Raw genomic sequence first — 17,032 nt, forward strand, 5'->3', positions numbered from 1 at the left:
TCAATCCATGCTGTCTTTGATAAATATAAAATGCCTTCCTTTAATGTTATTAAATTTTAAACATTAAATATTGTGACTAAAAGCAAATCAAATTAATGGCAATTAAAAAAATACTTCTGATATTGGCAGATACCTGTTTTTAGTTTGATCATGTGATATCAATGTGAGCTTTGAACCTTAGCACAGACCACAGAGCGAACTGCTTGGAGCTGCCAAGGAGGTGACATTTACATTGGGAGAGGAGGGAAGAGCATTGTCTGGGTGTCCGGGAGAAGTGCAGCGTGACTGAACTGTCTGTGCGGGAAGAACCACGAAGTGTGAAGAGCCCTGTGAAGTTAGTGAATGTGCATTATGAGCAGGGTACTTGCTTTAGACTGGTTTTTCACCTTTTAAATTCTTGTTGAAGCTCGGAGAAGAGCTGGCAGTTTTCTCAGAAAATGAACCAATGTACAAACATCAGGGGTTCACAGACCTCAGATGGAGTTCCTATTTGCTATGATAACTTATTTTCTTACTTAATATTGTTAGAAACAGCATTGATAAATTTCTACATCTTCCAAAGTGGTAATTCTGGTGTGGCTGGTCCTTAATATTAGGGAAAAGAACACAAGAGAACTTGACACAAATTTCTTGTGTTTTAGTTCTTTTTTTTTTTTCCTGAAATTTACAACTTGTCAAGGTGATTATTGACAACAAATGATTTGCTTTACCTTCCTATCACAGAATACAAAAGTTTAAAATTCTACCCCAGATTTGAAAGCTGAGATTATGGAAATATGCCTTTGTAATTTTTAATAGAAAAAACATAGATGGGTTAGAGTTCATTGTTGCATTTTATAAAGAAAAAAGATTACTTTTATAGAATAATAACCTCACCTTGTAACCTTTTAGGATTTTACAGTTACATTTTCATAACTATAGGCTTAAAGAATTATATTGTTATTTGCTATTGATTCAGGTTCAAATAGTCTGAGTTCTGTTTCTTAGAGGATACCAGAATAGCTAATTGATCTTTTATTTTGTGAAAAGAAAAAAAAATACTAGAAAGCACAAAAGGTTCACATGGCAAATACCCATATAATCCCAATACCCAGAATTTAAAATGTTAACATTTAGTCAAATTTTCTTCATTTAAAAAATACTAGGGACTTCCCTGGTGGTGCAGTGGTTAAGACTCCGTGTCCTGGTCCAGGAACTAGATCCCACATGCATGCCACAACTAAGAGTTTGCATGCCACAGCTAAGGAGCCCACGTGCTGCGACTAAGACCCGGTGCAACCAAATAAATAAATATTTTAAAAAATACTAATAGATAAAACATAATAGATAAAGCTGAAGACCCCTAGAACCACCACCCAAAGTCCCACTCCTTTTGCCCTGCAGGAATCTGCTGTCAGGAGTTGGGGTATATCCTTCCAGTCCCTTATTTAATACTTTCACAGCCAAGTATATATATTCATATCTGATATAGTATTAAATTGTATTATTTACATTTACACAAATAGCACCATAGTATAGATGTTTTCTACACTCTCCTTTTAAATTTAACATTGTTTTGTGATCTGGTCAAGTTGGTAAATATAAATTCAGTTTAACTGCTATGAAATATTACACTGTATGACTATATCACATTATACTATCCATTTTCTTATTGATGGATTTTTTTTTACTATTATATGCAGTGCTATAAGGAACATCCTTTGACCATATGAAATTGCAGTTTTTCTACCTCAAAAATGCATGAATATAAACAATTTTATATGGTTGAACCTAATTCTGTTGTTTATATGACAACACTGACTTTCAATTTTTGACTATGCAATGGATGGGAAATGGTATCTGGTTGTTTTTACTTGCATTTACCTATTGTTAGTGAAGTTAGACCTATTTTCATATGTTCATTGGCCATCTGGATTTCCTCTAATGTAAATTTCCCACTTATATTCTGTGCTCATCCAGAATAGGGAAATGAATACAGCATTTCTTTAAGAATTGATTGTGGACATGTTCATGGGTTAGAGAATGAATAACCTTGATAAATATTGGAGTTCTCCCAACATGTGGTAAAAATTTTAATAGCCACAAATTCCTCCCATTCCATTGTGCATGCTCCTTTGCAGTGTGATTTTGCCTCTCTTCTCAACCAGAGGTGGTGTCTATTTCTCCACTCCCTTGAACCAGAGGTGACCTTGTGACTTGCTTTGACCCAGGGAAATGATGTTTCACAAGTTCCAGCACTTAGGCTTCAAGAGGCCATCAAACTTGCATCTTCACCCTCCAAGAACACTGCCCCCAAGACGGCCACGTAAGGAAACCAGACTACCTTACTGGATAACCCAACTGACGGCCAGTACCAGACATGTGACTGAAGCCATCTTGGACCTTCCAGTCCAGTTGAGCCTCCATGCATGAGTGAGCCCAGGTAAGACCAACCCACAGAATCATGAAAAAGAATGTCGTCATTATTTTAAGCCACTAAATTTTGGGGTGACTTCCTTTGCAGCAATAGTTAACACAACTATGCTCCAGTGTGGTAATGAAGTGGGTAAATAATTTGGAAGAAAAAAACAGAACTTGAAAGTGCTTGATTTTGAATACAAAGGATCCTTTTTTATTTAAAAGAATACTATTAACAGAGTACTTACTATGTGTCAGGCATTGTGCTAAGCACTTTATATATGTTGTCTTCAAAACAACCTGATTAAATAGAAATTATTGTACTTATTTTGCCCAAAGTCACACAAGCGTTAACCATTAGAACTCATTTCAAATCCAGGCATATCTGACTCAAAAGCCTGTTCTAAAATTATCTTGTCTTCCCATAAAAAAAGCATCTCTAAAAATTTACAGACCCAATAAAAGGACAGTTAGTGGCATGCAATTTTATAGATGGAGCGCTTAGCAAAAATAAAAAAGTTAAGTCACATAAACTGAATAAACATGTAATTGGGATTTTAATTAGTAAATCTGGCTGCAAATAAAAAATACACAAGTTTTGTTATTAATATGCAAATTAAAGACAAAGATGGCACAGTAGAGTCATGCTTTTACACACCCCCTCTCTTATATACATAGCATGATATATAAAATGTGAAATGAAAAAATGAAAAAGACACTCATGGACTTCAGAATACAAACACAAAATATCGACCAGGGCTGAAGCTGGCGTCTCCTGAGCTCTGGGTCCAGAAGGCAGTGGCAGCTCCAGTATTCTGTTCCTGTAGAATAAGCGAAACTAAACCTGCTTCCCTAAGAAAAATGTAAGATGTAGGCTTTTAACTAAATCGGACAGGACTAGTCTCCCTAATTTTTTTCTAATGTGAGGATTTGCTAGGTAAGAAAATAACAGTCAACCTGGTATAGGTCTGCTATGAATATTGGGGTACATGTATCCTTTCGAATTATGGTTTTCTCCAGATATCAATATATGCCCAGGTGTGGGATTGTTGGATCAAATGGTAACTCTATTTTTAGTTTTTTAAGGAAACTCCATACTGTTTTCCATATCTAATTAGATAAATTAGACTTCATAAAAATTTAAAATGTTTGTGTTTCTAAGGACAAAAGGTGAAAAGACAACCTACAGAATGGGAGAAAATATTTGCAAACCATATATATAAAGGATTTGTATCTAAAATACGTAAGAACTCTTACAACTCAAAAATAAAAAGGCAACCCAGTTAACGATGGGCAAAGGATCTGAATAGACATTTCTCCAAAGAAGATACACAAATAGCCAATAAGCACATTTAAATATGGTCAACATCATTAGTCATCAGGGAAATACACATCAAACCCTAATGAGATAACTCTTCACACACACTAAGATGGCTATAATAAAAAAAATAGACAATAGCAAGTATTGGCAAGGATGTAGGAAATTGGAATGCTTGTGCATTGCTAGTAGGAATGTAAAATAGTGCAGCTGCTTTGGAAAACAGGCAGTTCCTCAACAAGCTAAATACAGAGTTACTGTATGACCTAGCAATTCCACTCCTAAGTATATACCCAAGAGAATTTAAAACATGTCTACAGGGCTTCCCTGGTGGTGCAGTGGTTGAGAGTCCGCCTACCGATGCAGGGAACACGGGTTCGTGCCCCGGTCCAGGAAGATCCCACATGCCGCGGAGCGGCTGGGCCCGTGAGGCATGGCCGCTGAGCCTGCTCAATGAAGACAATATAAATAATAGTATTAAAGAAAAAAATTCAGTAAATAATGTATGTGGCAAACCTTGAAGTTTGGAAAAGTCTGAGTGTTTTCTACTGAGCATTTTTCAAACCCAGTAATATGTTTAGATTAATAATGAAGTAAAACTTAATATACCATTCAGTTCCCAGTGCCAAGTATCTCTTTAAATTAATCCTTAGATAGGTTCTTTAAAGTACAATACTTTCTTCCAATACTATTTCCAAGAACATTTTCAGGAATTTGCTCCTTATTTACCACAGATTTTTCCAAGGTTCCTAAACTGTGCAAGCTGAGGTGGCTTGGAGCATCATGGGAGAAACATTGATACTTGACATCTTTTGGATACCATGCAAACTTCTAGTTCCAGGTAATTGTTACATTAGATAGCACCACATTCCCTTTGATGATGTATCTTTGTGAAGCTGGGTTTTGAGCCATTGCTGTGATAAAAAGCTAGTACTATGCAAAAATCAATGTGAAAAAAAATGAGGATGGCAGTGTCCAACATGATCCCAATTTTGAGAAACTGCAGTGCCCAAAAGGCACACTCATTCCATTAGTAGGTAATTTAAGAATGAGGTAAAAATTATCACTTTGCTTTTAATTTATGTGTTCTTTTTTTTCAAATGGCTACTACAGTTGCTAGAACCTAACTACTTAATAAATTTAACTGTTAGGTATTTCTTTTGGCCAGGGCACTCCATGAAAAAATTACTGAGACTAAAGATGCCATAAACCAAGAAAGTTTGGGAAGCTCTGAGTTATTTATTTCTCCATATATTAAATACGCTCCAAACTTTCCATAGTTCTTCAGTTCTCATGCAACATTCCTCTGATATACCAATCAGTATGTTAAAGGATCAGTCTCTCGGATTGGGGGTGTATATATGTAGGAACACCTCTTGATAGGAAATGACTGTCTTCAGTGCCTGCCTTAAAGGTAACAGGTAAAAGAGAAGCAGTTATCTTCCCAATCTAACGAGCAGTCATATAGGTGCTAGAGAGGGAAAGATACACTCTACCCCCTAACTCCCGAGGGCCACTTCATAAACCATAAAAGTGACAATGAGATAACAGAACCACTCAACACATTTTTCAGTCAGGAGTGCTCACCTGTCTGGACCAGAGAATTCAATACCATCTACTGCCCCCTGCTAGAACATCCTGGGTAAATCATGCTACTCCTGATTCCTCCTCTCAAATTTTCTGCCCCAAAAAGAGCTTTCTATAACTCAGACCCCAGCTGCAGTTACTGTACTAAAATATACAGTATGTTATGGGCATATAAATCCAGTGATTATTACTGCATTAAATATGTACTTCTATAAATGTTTCCATAGTTACAATACCAAAACTATATTTAGAATTAATAAATAGTGAACTTCTTTCCATTTGTAATCATTTAGCCCCCTCACAGAAATTTGGAAAAGGACTGAAAATCAAATATTTAAAGTTTCTACTCCTGAAGTGAGACACAAACTAATCAGAATACCCTTTTAAAAATGTTTAAACCAAATTCATATACACAGCATATATAAATGTATAGTACATTAACACATACTTGAAAAAAAGAAGTTTGCCCATAATCAAAACTTTATTGAAAAACTGACAGCAAAATAGGAGAGCACTGTTGTATACCTTACAAAATTAAACATAATTACATTATCTTGGTAGATTAACTGGAATTACTGAACTGATAAGGCTTTCTGTGATAGAACACAAATTCAGGAAGTTGTGTGGATCATTAGTGTTGCTTTCTTCTAAATGAACACCCTGCAAAGGAATCACAAGAGCATATTAAACACAAGTCTATTCTATCTTTGGTACAGTTTTAATGACAAAAAATACTTTTTACATAAAAGCTTAAGTTTTAGAAATACTAGAGTAATATTCATATATAGGTTATTTATTTTTTTATACCAGAAATTTGCTAAAAGATATCTTTTATATTTGAATTTACTCTGATGTGACTGTCACTCTCTGTTCTCAAATGTTATAATGGAGTTCAAGAAAATAATTCTGATTAGAGTTCATTTCAGATCTTTTAGGAAAATTCTGGTACAGATGCACCCTTTTAATCATCTGTCGGCACATGGACACAAAGTTCTAAAATCATGGCATGATATAAAGGTTTTGGCAATCTTGCAAGTACATTTTTAAGAGCAATACTGCATTTAAATATTGTGTTAATTTCAGTTAGATCTCACAAAGTGACACCAAATAGATCTTGGATTTATTGGCAATCCACTTATAACTCTTCCAATGAGAATAACATGGAATTCACAGCTCCTCAAAATACCACAAGCAAATTTCAAATATCACTATTGAACTGTAAATCTCTAAGTACTACTATGGAAAATTATATACATATGTATTATTTTTTCTTCACAAAAGTGAAAGAATTAAAATTAGACTATATTAATCATAAGTTGCTCAGAGAAATCAAACCTCTGACATTTTCATATAGTTATCTGTTGCTTAGCTAGCAATGATTAAAACTATCTTAAATCATATGTACCAAGTACATTTGAAACAAAATATTTACAGGAGAAATTTTTAAATCCTATGTTTTTAGATATCTTATGTATTTATTCTTTTGCTCCATTCTGATTTATGTCTAACATTCCAAGTTAAGCAAACTGACTAAATACAACAGAATCAGGTGCTCTAAACTAAGAAAAATAATAGATAAAGCAATTCTTTACAAGGTCAAGAGTACAAACTTATCTAATTGAACAGGGCACTCTTTACTAAAAGAGCAATAAAAGATAAAAATTATTTTGGTAATTATGAATTTAAGATTTCTTTTAAACTGATTTTTAGTAAAGAGAGAGATTTTAAAATCATAAAATCTGATCACTGGGTTAGAAAATGCCAAATGATTTACCTTCTGTGAGTCTGGCCTTTCCTCCTGTCGGCTGGCACAACACGGTTGAACAACCTACACAAAGCACCACTGTCTGAGCATGGCTGAAAACCGTGGTAATCTTGTAGCAGCCTGAAAAAGGGAAGTGTTAAAAGTGAAAAGCAGAAAAAAACACAGTACCTGTTCAACATATTTCTAGTAAAGACCCTGTAAAAGATTAGGAACTTCAGTGCTGTGCAGTAGCAAACCATATATGTAACAAACTTCTCTAGTAGCCACATTAAAAACAAGTTTTTTTTTTTTAAAGTGAAATTAATAATATATTCTATTGAACCTCAGTATTTCCAAAGTATTATTATTTCACCATATAATCAAAGCCTTTTTGTTTTCAATGCTACATCTTCAAAATCTGGTGTATATTTCACACTTAAAGATACAGCATAAAAAAAAAGATACAGCATGGTGACTATAGTCAATAATACCATATTGAATAGTTTAAAGTTGCTAAGAGAGTATATCTTAAAAGTTCTTATCACAAGAAAAAAAATTTTGTAACTATGTATGGTGACAGATATTAACTAGACTTATTGTGGTGATCATTTCCCAATATATACAAATACGAATCATGAGATCACACACCGGAAACTAATATAATGTTTTATGTCAATTATACCTCAAGAAAAAAAGAATGAGAAAGAATTTTTCCATTTTGACTAGCCACATTTCAAGAACTCAGTAGCCACATATGGCTAACGACCACCATACCGGACCCCGCAGCTTTACACTGAAGAATCAATATACTTTTCATTGCATCGTGAAAAAGAAAACTTATCATCTGAACAGCTTAAAGACTTAATAAGTCCAATGTCATGTCCCCTGTGGAGTCCCATCTTCACACACACACACCCCCACCACCCAAATGTTTCTAAAGTGGTTTATTATGGAAATAACCCTTATGACATTCCAATTCTGTAATCCCACTTCGGGTCCTAATATCGAAACGTAACAACACACTATGAGTAACCCTTACAGAAATTCTGTAAGTAATCCTTATAGAAATTTTCCTTAGGAAAGGAGTTAAAGTTTGAAATTTTACCTGGACATTTTACATCCATAAAATAAGAATTTGGACTTTGAACCAGCCGTTTCTTTTTATGTTTTTTCTTTTCCTCTTCCAAGGAAGGATGCAGTAAATCTCTAGCCAACTGAATAGAAAAGCATATTATTACTACTAGAATGACACCACAACTCTGGCCGATTTAACCATATGTGAAATATACATGCAAAAATAGGAATAACAGTCATATTCAGCAGAGACAACACTTTAGATGTTACTTATTTTAAAGCCTGTTAACTTTCATCAACACTTTTTATAATGCTTGTGTTCTCCAAGTTCCGGTTAAGGGGAACGATCAGGAAACATGTGGTAAGGTTAGCTCCGTTCTTCTTAACTAATAACAGTCGCCAGTGAAAATAAAACTGTGGTGCTAAGTAAGAACGTGATCCGGACCCTGGACCCGCTGAGAGTACAAGTCGCTGAGGTAGACCCGGCGAATGCCAACACCGAGGTGATTTCTGCCCCCAGGGTTCAACATCTGATAACTCTTTTAAGTGGCTGACACGAGACGGTCCTTGATAATTTGTAAGGCAACTGCGAAGACAGTTTTCAAAAAGGAAACAAGTAGGAAATCGCTTCCGAGAGAAGGCACGGGGGCAAGACCCACGAAGCAAAAGGAGTGCAAGAAGACTTCAACGGTCACAGCCTCGCGGGTTCCCACCGAAACCCAGGAGGGCTGACTAAGGTACCCGGGGAGCTGTCCCCTCCCAGCCATGGACTCCAGACTGCACCCAGGGCGGCGCCGGGTGCAGTCCCAACGGCTCCACGCCCAGGCAGGGCCCGACTTGCCGCGCCGCCGGGCAAGTCCCAACAAGTCCACCACGCGCGAAAGAGCCGCGGGATCCGAGCCGCCGAGCCGCGTTCGGCCGGGAGCCCCGGGGGCCCGCGGAGCCATCGAGCTAGCCCGCCCCTGGGGCCCCTCGGCCTACAGAGAAGGCAGACACAAACGCGAAGCCCGAAAGTAAACAACTCACAGGCATGTTGATCCTTTCGCAAGCCCAGCCCGTGCAGATCTCTAAGGCGACACCCCAAGCAAGCAGCACGCGACCGGGAGCGCGGCGTCAACTTCCGGGATAGAGGAGGCTGGGAGGAGCGGAGCGGCGGGCCCGTTGACTCTAGGCGCTCCTCTCTGTGGTGAGGGCTGGCTCCGGCCGGGATCCGCGGGCGGCGGGCGAGGGGAGGTGCCGAGCCCCTTGCCCATTCGAGTTCCAAAGCCCGCGAACCTAACGGGCTCCTGGGCTAAGGCCGCCGTCCCCAGGGTTTCGCCCTGGGCAAGTGGTTCCTGGGGCCGGGCTCAGGCGGTGCACGCCCGGATGGGAAGCCCCCTCGGGCTTCGGGAGCGCCGGCACCGCTGCAGAGCGGACCCGGCTGGGCACGCTTGGTCACTTGTCGTAGGTCCCGCCGCCAAGCCTTCCGCTCTAGGCTGCCCTGCGGGCGGGCACACGGGTGATGCCTCTGTTCTTTTATGTATTAAAAACAATATTATTAATTAAAACCATTAACACGTGCTAGCGAGATTATGAAAGAAGCTCGTTTACTTGCGCATCCTGCTTCCAAGGTACCGGTACCGGTTATTAAGTTCTTCGCGGGATGTAGCTGTGCCTTGGGTTTGCTTGGCCTTGAAAAAAGTTTTTAAGAAGCAGCGATTCGTTGCCGTGCTTAAGTTCATCGTGTGGCTCCTTGCTGTCCTCCGTGGGTCACACTTTCCAGAGCAGACAGCTGGAGCATGAAAAAAACAGCGAGTGTCGCCGATGGCCAGACTTGAAATATTTTTGATGAAGAGGACCATCCTGTGAGTGCGTGTGGTCAAAAGCTAAGAAACCAAGGAGACGCTTCATCAGAAAATTGTCCTAGATAGACGTTCTAGATCGATTTTTATTTCTCTTCGAAAACATAGTACATGTGTAATGTACATTTTGGAAAATGCAGAAAAACAGAAGAAAATTTAAATCACCATCCAGAGATAAGCATTATTAATATTCTGACCTTATCATTCCAGACTTTTTTTTATTCACTTGCATGTAGGTTTGTTTTGGGTTTTGGTATTACATAATTGGTATCATCTTGTACATATTCTTTTATAGATTTGATCCCCTCCCCCCACAACTTACTGTATAATGAAAATCACTCGATGTTACTACATGTTCTCCTACACTATGACTTTTAATGGGCACATAGCATTCATCCTGTGAATATATGTCCTTATTTCATCCATACACTATAATAGACATTAGGGGGACTTCCCTGGTGGTGCAGTGGTTAAGAATCTACCTGCCAATGCAGGGGACACAGGTTCGAGCCCTGGTCCAGGAAGATCCCACCTGCCATGGAGCAACTAAGCCCATGCGCCACAACTACTGAGCCTGAGCTCTAGAGCCTGCGAGCCACAACTACTGAGCCCGCATGCCACAACTACTGAAGCCCATGCACATGGAGCCCGTGCTCCGCAACAAGAGAAGCCACCACAATGAGAAGCCCGTGCACCACAAGGAAGAGTAGCCCCCAGTAGTGGCAACTAGAGAAAGCCCACATGCAGCAACAAAGACCCAACACAGCCAAAAATAATAAATAAATAAATAAAATAAAAATTCTGTCTGGAAAAAAAATAAAGTAAAATAGACATTACAGCTGGGTTTTAAATACTTAATATTTAAAATATTAATATTATATACTTTCAGACAGATAAGTATATGGAATAATACAATTGTGTATGCAGAATCATGGCCCCCAAAGACTTCTTAATCCCCAGGACCTGTAGTTATATAGCAGGTGGGAATAAGATTGCTAATTAGCTGGCTTTAAACTAGGAAAATTATCCTGGATTATCCTTAAAAGTGGAAGAGAAAGAAAGAGAGAGACATGTGGTGATGAAAGAAGAGCCTGAGAGATGCCATGTTGTTGGCTTTGAAGATGGAAGAAGGGGATGGTGAGCCAAGGATTGCAGGCAGCCTCTAGAAGCTGGAAAAGACAAGGAAATGGACTTTCCCCTAGAACCTCCAGAAGGAACACAGCCCTGCCAGCACCTCAATTTTTCTCCCAGTGAGACCCAGGTCAGACTTTGAACTACAGAACTGTAAGATAACAAATTTGTGTTGTTTTATCTATTTTTAACATTTATTTATTTTTTTGAATACAGTTGACGTCACATTGTATAAATTTAAGGTATACATGTGTTACTCTGATATATTTATGTAATATGGTTGCCATTGTAACAATAATTATCACATTACATTCTTACAATATTCTATGTTCAATAAACTGTATATTAACTCTTTATACACTAATGATGAAAAATCTGAAAGAAAAATTAAGGAAACACTCCCATTTACCACTGCAACAAAAAGAATAAAATACCTAGGAATAATCCTACCTAAGGAGACAAACGACCTGTGTGCAGAAAACTATAAGACACTGATGAAAGAAATTAAAGATGATACAAAGAGATGGAGAGATATACCATGTTCTTGGATTGGAAGAATCAACATTGTGAAAATGACTCTACTACCCAAAGCAATCTACAGATTCAATGCAATCCCTATCAAACTACCACTGGCATTTTTCACAGAACTAGAACAAAATGCACAATTTGTATGGAAATACAAAAGACCCCAAATAGCCAAAGAAATCTTGAGAAAGAAAAACGGAGCTGGAGGAACCAGGCTCCCAGACTTCAGACTCTACTACAAAGCTACAGTAATCAAGACAGTATGCTAAGTATGGTATTGGCACAAAAACAAAAATATAGATCAATGGAACAGGATAGAAAGCCCAGAGGTAAACCCACGCACATATGGTCACATTATTTTTGATAAAGGAGGCAAGAATATACAATGAAGAAAAGCCAGCCTCTTCCATAAGTGGTGCTGGGAAAACTGGACAGTTACATGTAAAAGAATGAAATTAGAACACTCTCTAATACCATACCAAAAAATAAACTCAAAATGGATTAAAGACCTAAATGTAAGGCCAGGCACTATAAAACTCTTAGAGGAAAACATAGGCAGAACACTCTGTGACATCAATCACAACAAAATCCTTTTTGACCCACCTCCTAGAGAAATGGAAGTAAAAACAAAAATAAACAAATAGGACCTAATGAAGCAAAAGCTTTTGCACAGCAAAGGAAACCATAAAAAAAGATGAAAAGACAACCCTCAGAATACGAGAAAATATTTGCAAATGAAGCAACTGACAAAGGATTAATCTCCAAAATATACAAGCAGCTCATGCAGCTCAATATCAAAAAAACAACCCAATCCAAAAATGTGCAGAAGACCTAAATAGACATTTCTCCAAAGAAGATATACAGATTGCCAACAAACACATGAAAAGATGCTCAACATCACTAATCACTAGAGAAATGCAAATCAAAACTACAATGAGGTATCACCTCACACCAGTCAGAATGGCCATCATCAAAAAATCTATAAACAATAAATGCTGGAGAGGGTGTGGAGAAAAGGGAACCCTCTTGTACTGTTGGTGGGAATGTAAATTGTTACAGCTGCTATGGAGGTATGTATGGAGGTTCCTTAAAAAACTAAGAATAGAACTACCGTATGACCCAGCAATCCCACTACTGGGCATATACCCTGAGAAAACCATAATTCAAAATGTGTCACATACCACAATGTTCATTGCAGCACTCTTTACAATAGCCAGGACCTGGAAGCAACCTAAGTGTCCATCCACAGATGAATGGATAAAGAAGATGTGGCACATACATACAATGGAATATTAGTCATAAAAAGAAATGAAATTGAATTATTTGTAGTGAGGAGGATGGACCTAGAACCTGTCATACAAAGTGAAGTAAGTCAGGAAGAGAAAAACAAATACTACATGCTAACTCATATATATTGAATCTAAAGAAAAAATGGTTCTGATGAACCTAGGGGCAGGACAGGAATAAAGACACAGACGTAGAGAATGGACTTGAGGACACGGGGAGGAGGAAGGGTAAGCTGGGATGAAGTGAGAGAATGGCATGGACTTATATACACTACCAAATGTAAAATAGATAGCTAGTGGGAAGCAGCTGCATCATTCGGGGAGATCAGCTCGGTGCTTTGTGACCACCTAGAGGGGTGGGATGAGGGTGGCAGGAGGCACAAGAGGGAGGGGATATGGGGATATATGTATGCATATAGCTGATTCACTTTGTTATACAGCAGAAACTACACAACATTGTAAAGCAATTACACTCCAATAAAGATGTTAAAAAAAATCTTTATGGCTATTTTAGTACTCGTTACAAGTTTGTACCCTTAAACACCATCAATCTTACCCCCCACTTCCCATTCCTTGGTAACCACCATTTTACTCTGTTTCTTGGGGTATTTTTTACAAGTTTGATTTTTTTAGATTCTACATATAATATACAGTACTTGTTCTTCTCTGTCTGGCTTATCTCACTTAGCATAAGGTGCTCAAGGTCCATCCATGATGTTGCACATAAATTTGTGTTGTTTTAAGCCACTAACTTTATGTAGTAATTTGTTAGAGCAACAACAGAAAATTAATACAATAATGAATACCCCTCTACCCACCGCCCAAATCTGTCAAATATAACACTCAATACTCCATCCCCACAATTTTTCACTATTAAAATAACGCTATAGTAAACATTCTTGTAGATAAGTCTTGGTGTCCATCCTTGATCATCCTTAGGATATTCCTAAAAAGGAATTGCTGAGTCAAAAGTTATGCACATTTTAAGATTTATAATATAAACTGCCAAATTACCCTCCAGAAAAGTCAAACCAATTTACAATCCAGATGTAAATGTCTGAGAATGCCCCTTTCTTCACAACCTTGACAATACTGGATATTAAGTTTTTCCCTGTCTCAGTCAATCCAAAAGAAGTAAATGGTATTTTGTCATAATATCATGTATTATGGAATAGTAAATGAAACTTTGCTGTAAGTCTTCCATGAAAATTGAGAGTAGTTGTTTGCAAGTGTCTGGACTTGTCACTGTCTTCCCCTAATTTGAGGGAGAACGTTGTGTTGTCAGCTCTCTTGTGAGCCAGATGCAGACATTTTAGAGACCCATACACATTCTCTTTCTCAAAAAATTATCACTACAAATTACAAAAAAAAAAGCCTGTAATAACAAACAGGTGTGAAAGACTACGCTCATGGTAAACACTGAAAATGTTTAACTTTTGGAAAAGCTGACTATGCTGTCTTCTCATTTCCCCATAGAGCAGTAAAAATACTTCACCATCTACTAGAGTTTGGGAACTACTCTCTGGAAAGTCTCCAAACACATGCAGGGATAAGACTGAGTATTAAAGGAAATTCACTTTCCTGTAAGCTCTTTAATCTCTTCTTCCTACCTAAGATTTCAATTCTTTGCACATAACTATATCCTTTTCCATCCCCTTTTTTTTTTTTTTTTGCAGTACGTGGGCCTCTCACTGTTGTGGCCTCTCCTGCTGCGGAGCACAGGCTCTGGATGTGCAGGCCCAGCGGCCATGGCTCACGGGCCCAGCCGCTCCGCAGCATGTGGGATCTTCCCAGACCGGGACACGAACCCATGTCCCCTGCATCAGCAGGTGGCCCCTCAACCACTGTGCCACCAGGGAAGCCCCCATTTTTTATTGTAGTAAAATACACATAAAATTAACCATTGCAAAACATTTTTTATCATGTTTCACTGTTGTCTTCATTAATATTTTTCAAATGCTTATTGGCCATTAGCACTTCTAAAGTGAGATGATCATCTATTTCTTTATGTATCCTTCTAGATTAACGATATTAACCACTGGTCATAAATACTGCAAATATTTTCCCAACTTTTTTCCTATTAAATTTTGGCAATTTTTTAATCATAGAGGAATTTATATATATTTCAAATCTATAATTTTTTTCCTTTTTGCTATTGTGTTTAGACAGGCCTTGGCCCCCTTAGGATCAGCTAAATATTTGCCTATGCTTTCTTTTAATTCTTTTGTTGTAGTATTTATTCTTTAACTTTTTAATTAACCTGGAATTTTTTTTCTTGCCTTGCAGCTCAGCTTGCAGGATTTCAGTTCTCCAACCAGGGATTGAACGTGGGCCATGGAAGTGAAAGCCCAGAATCCTAACCACTAGCCCACCACAGAACTCCCTAACCTGGAATTTATTTTGGCACTTGATGTGTAGTAGGTCTCAGAACAATTTCTAATCATCAGGCCTAGTTATTGCTTCAGTTACTTAACCAATGCCCAGTACAGTCACATTGTCAAAAGCCTTCAACTTCTGAGACACTGTAATAGTGTGAGAAATAAAACTCAAGGTCAAGAAGACCTGGACTCTATTTATAACTCTGCCTCCTCGTCCAAAGCTCAGTTTCTTGTAACATGTCCCCAGGCCCTTGCACTGATGGCAGATAAAGGGACATGCAGGCAGGTGCAGGGACACAGAGTCCCTTTGCCTTGGCAGCCTACTCTCAGGCCTGCACAAGGAGCTCCTGCCAGGCTTCCCAAAGGACTGAGAAGTGCCAGTTGAAATTCTGTGTGCTGGGGACTTCCCTGGTGGTGTAGTGGTTAAGAATCCGCCTGCCAACGCAGAGGACATGGGTTCGAGCCCTGGTCTGGGAAGATCCCACATGCCACAGAGCAACTAAGCCCGTGCGCCACAGCTACTGAGCCTGCACTCTAGAGCCCTCGAGCCACCACTACTGAGCCCATATGCCACAACTACTGAAGCCCACGCATCTAGAGCCCGTACTCCACAACAAGAGAAGCCACCGCAATGAGAAGCCGGCGCACCTTAACGAAGAGTAGCCCCCGCTCTCTGCAACCAGAGACTTTCCAGCTGTTCTATCTGGCCAGGTCTGAGAAGGTGCTGCTGAACCCTCCTTTTCAGCACTTCACCTTAAGTGTGCGGCCATTTCCACCCCCTTCCTCCTTTGCCAAACTTCAGACGCTGGGAAAACTCACAGGTGTTCAGGGTAAGCCAGGAACCCACTGATGCTAAACTTCAAACCAGCCAAAACCAGTTCTAAATAGGTCAGTTAGCCACTTTCCCCTAGGTTGGAGTTCCTCAGGCTTGTGCCCTTCTTTTCCCAGAAAGATGGTCAGAGGTTTAGTTTAGTCTTGATGTTTAAGAAATTCAGGGTGTGAGGTGGGGCCCTAAAGTTAACTTTTCTTACCCCTGCCTTTCTAAGTATTTTTCTGAGAAGCTCAAAGAAATCCACATTGTCAGGAAAACTTTAACAAGGCAGCATTCTTTTTCTCTTCCTTCTATTGTCCACCTGTTGGCAGGTTGCAAAGCATGTGTGGCTTATTCTCAACACATTCCTGAAAGCAGCAGCAACTTCTGAAACCCACCTCTTCTCTGCACATCAGCTCTCCAACAGGTTCACAAATATTATCCCCAGAGCTCTGCTGTTCGGGTTGCGATTCATCTGCCACTCATGAGGATCCTTGACACTTCAGGTAAGCTCCAATCTTAAGGGGTAAGAGTCTCAGATGCAAACGCTGGTGTCATTTTCTTTATTTTCCATACCAACTTAATTTCTGACTGAGGCTGAGCCCCCATTGGGCTGGTACTATAGACCAAATGTTTGCGTCCCCCACAAAATTCATATGTTGAATCCTAACCCCCAATGTGATAGTATTGGAGGGTGGGGCCTTTGGGAGGTGATTAGGTCATTAGGATGGAGCCCTCATGTTGGAATTGTTGTCAAACCCAAGTTCGTGTGCCCGACACGCAGTGAGGCCAAACAAACTGAAATGCTGGAGTTGGGATGAGAGCAAAGAAAGGTTTATTGCTGGGCTGAGCAAGGAGAACAGGCCACTTGTGCTCAAAAGACCTGAACTCCTCAGTGGGTTTCAAGGAAGCATTTTTTTTTTTTGGCGGTACGCGGGCC

At 39.1% G+C, this 17,032-nt stretch overlaps 2 protein-coding genes across 14 annotated transcripts in view; one reads left to right on the forward strand and one right to left on the reverse strand.

Annotated features, from left to right (window-relative positions):
* The window catches only part of LACTB (lactamase beta), a 63,049-nt gene that overhangs the window by 19,172 nt on the left and 26,845 nt on the right, over window positions 1-17,032 (forward strand). For 6 of the 13 annotated variants that reach the window (XR_012330174.1, XR_012330168.1, XR_012330167.1 and 3 more), the window contains 4 exons: window positions 2,211-2,422; window positions 4,450-4,556; window positions 15,190-16,111; window positions 16,425-16,598. Coding sequence is in view for 3 of the 13 variants with exons in the window: in XM_033851765.2 (XP_033707656.1) it covers window positions 182-289 (108 nt within the window). In the remaining 10 variants the exon portion in view is untranslated. Of the gene's footprint in view, window positions 1-181; window positions 569-2,147; window positions 2,423-4,449; window positions 4,557-7,734; window positions 9,307-14,379; window positions 14,487-15,189; window positions 16,112-16,424; window positions 16,599-17,032 lie in introns of those variants that run through there. The other 7 variants (XR_004525200.2, XR_012330169.1, XR_012330171.1 and 4 more) reach the window with 6 other exon arrangements.
* On the reverse strand, window positions 5,765-9,287 carry RPS27L (ribosomal protein S27 like). Its single transcript, XM_004316253.4, has 4 exons — window positions 9,147-9,287; window positions 8,152-8,260; window positions 7,077-7,187; window positions 5,765-5,962 (listed from the first exon to the last, which is right to left on the reverse strand). Exons 1-4 carry the CDS (start codon window positions 9,150-9,152, stop codon window positions 5,934-5,936), a joined length of 255 nt encoding a protein of 84 aa, XP_004316301.1. The 5' UTR covers window positions 9,153-9,287; the 3' UTR covers window positions 5,765-5,933.

Source organism: Tursiops truncatus, chromosome 2 (assembly GCF_011762595.2).
Source record: "Tursiops truncatus isolate mTurTru1 chromosome 2, mTurTru1.mat.Y, whole genome shotgun sequence".
NCBI lineage: Eukaryota > Metazoa > Chordata > Mammalia > Artiodactyla > Delphinidae > Tursiops > Tursiops truncatus.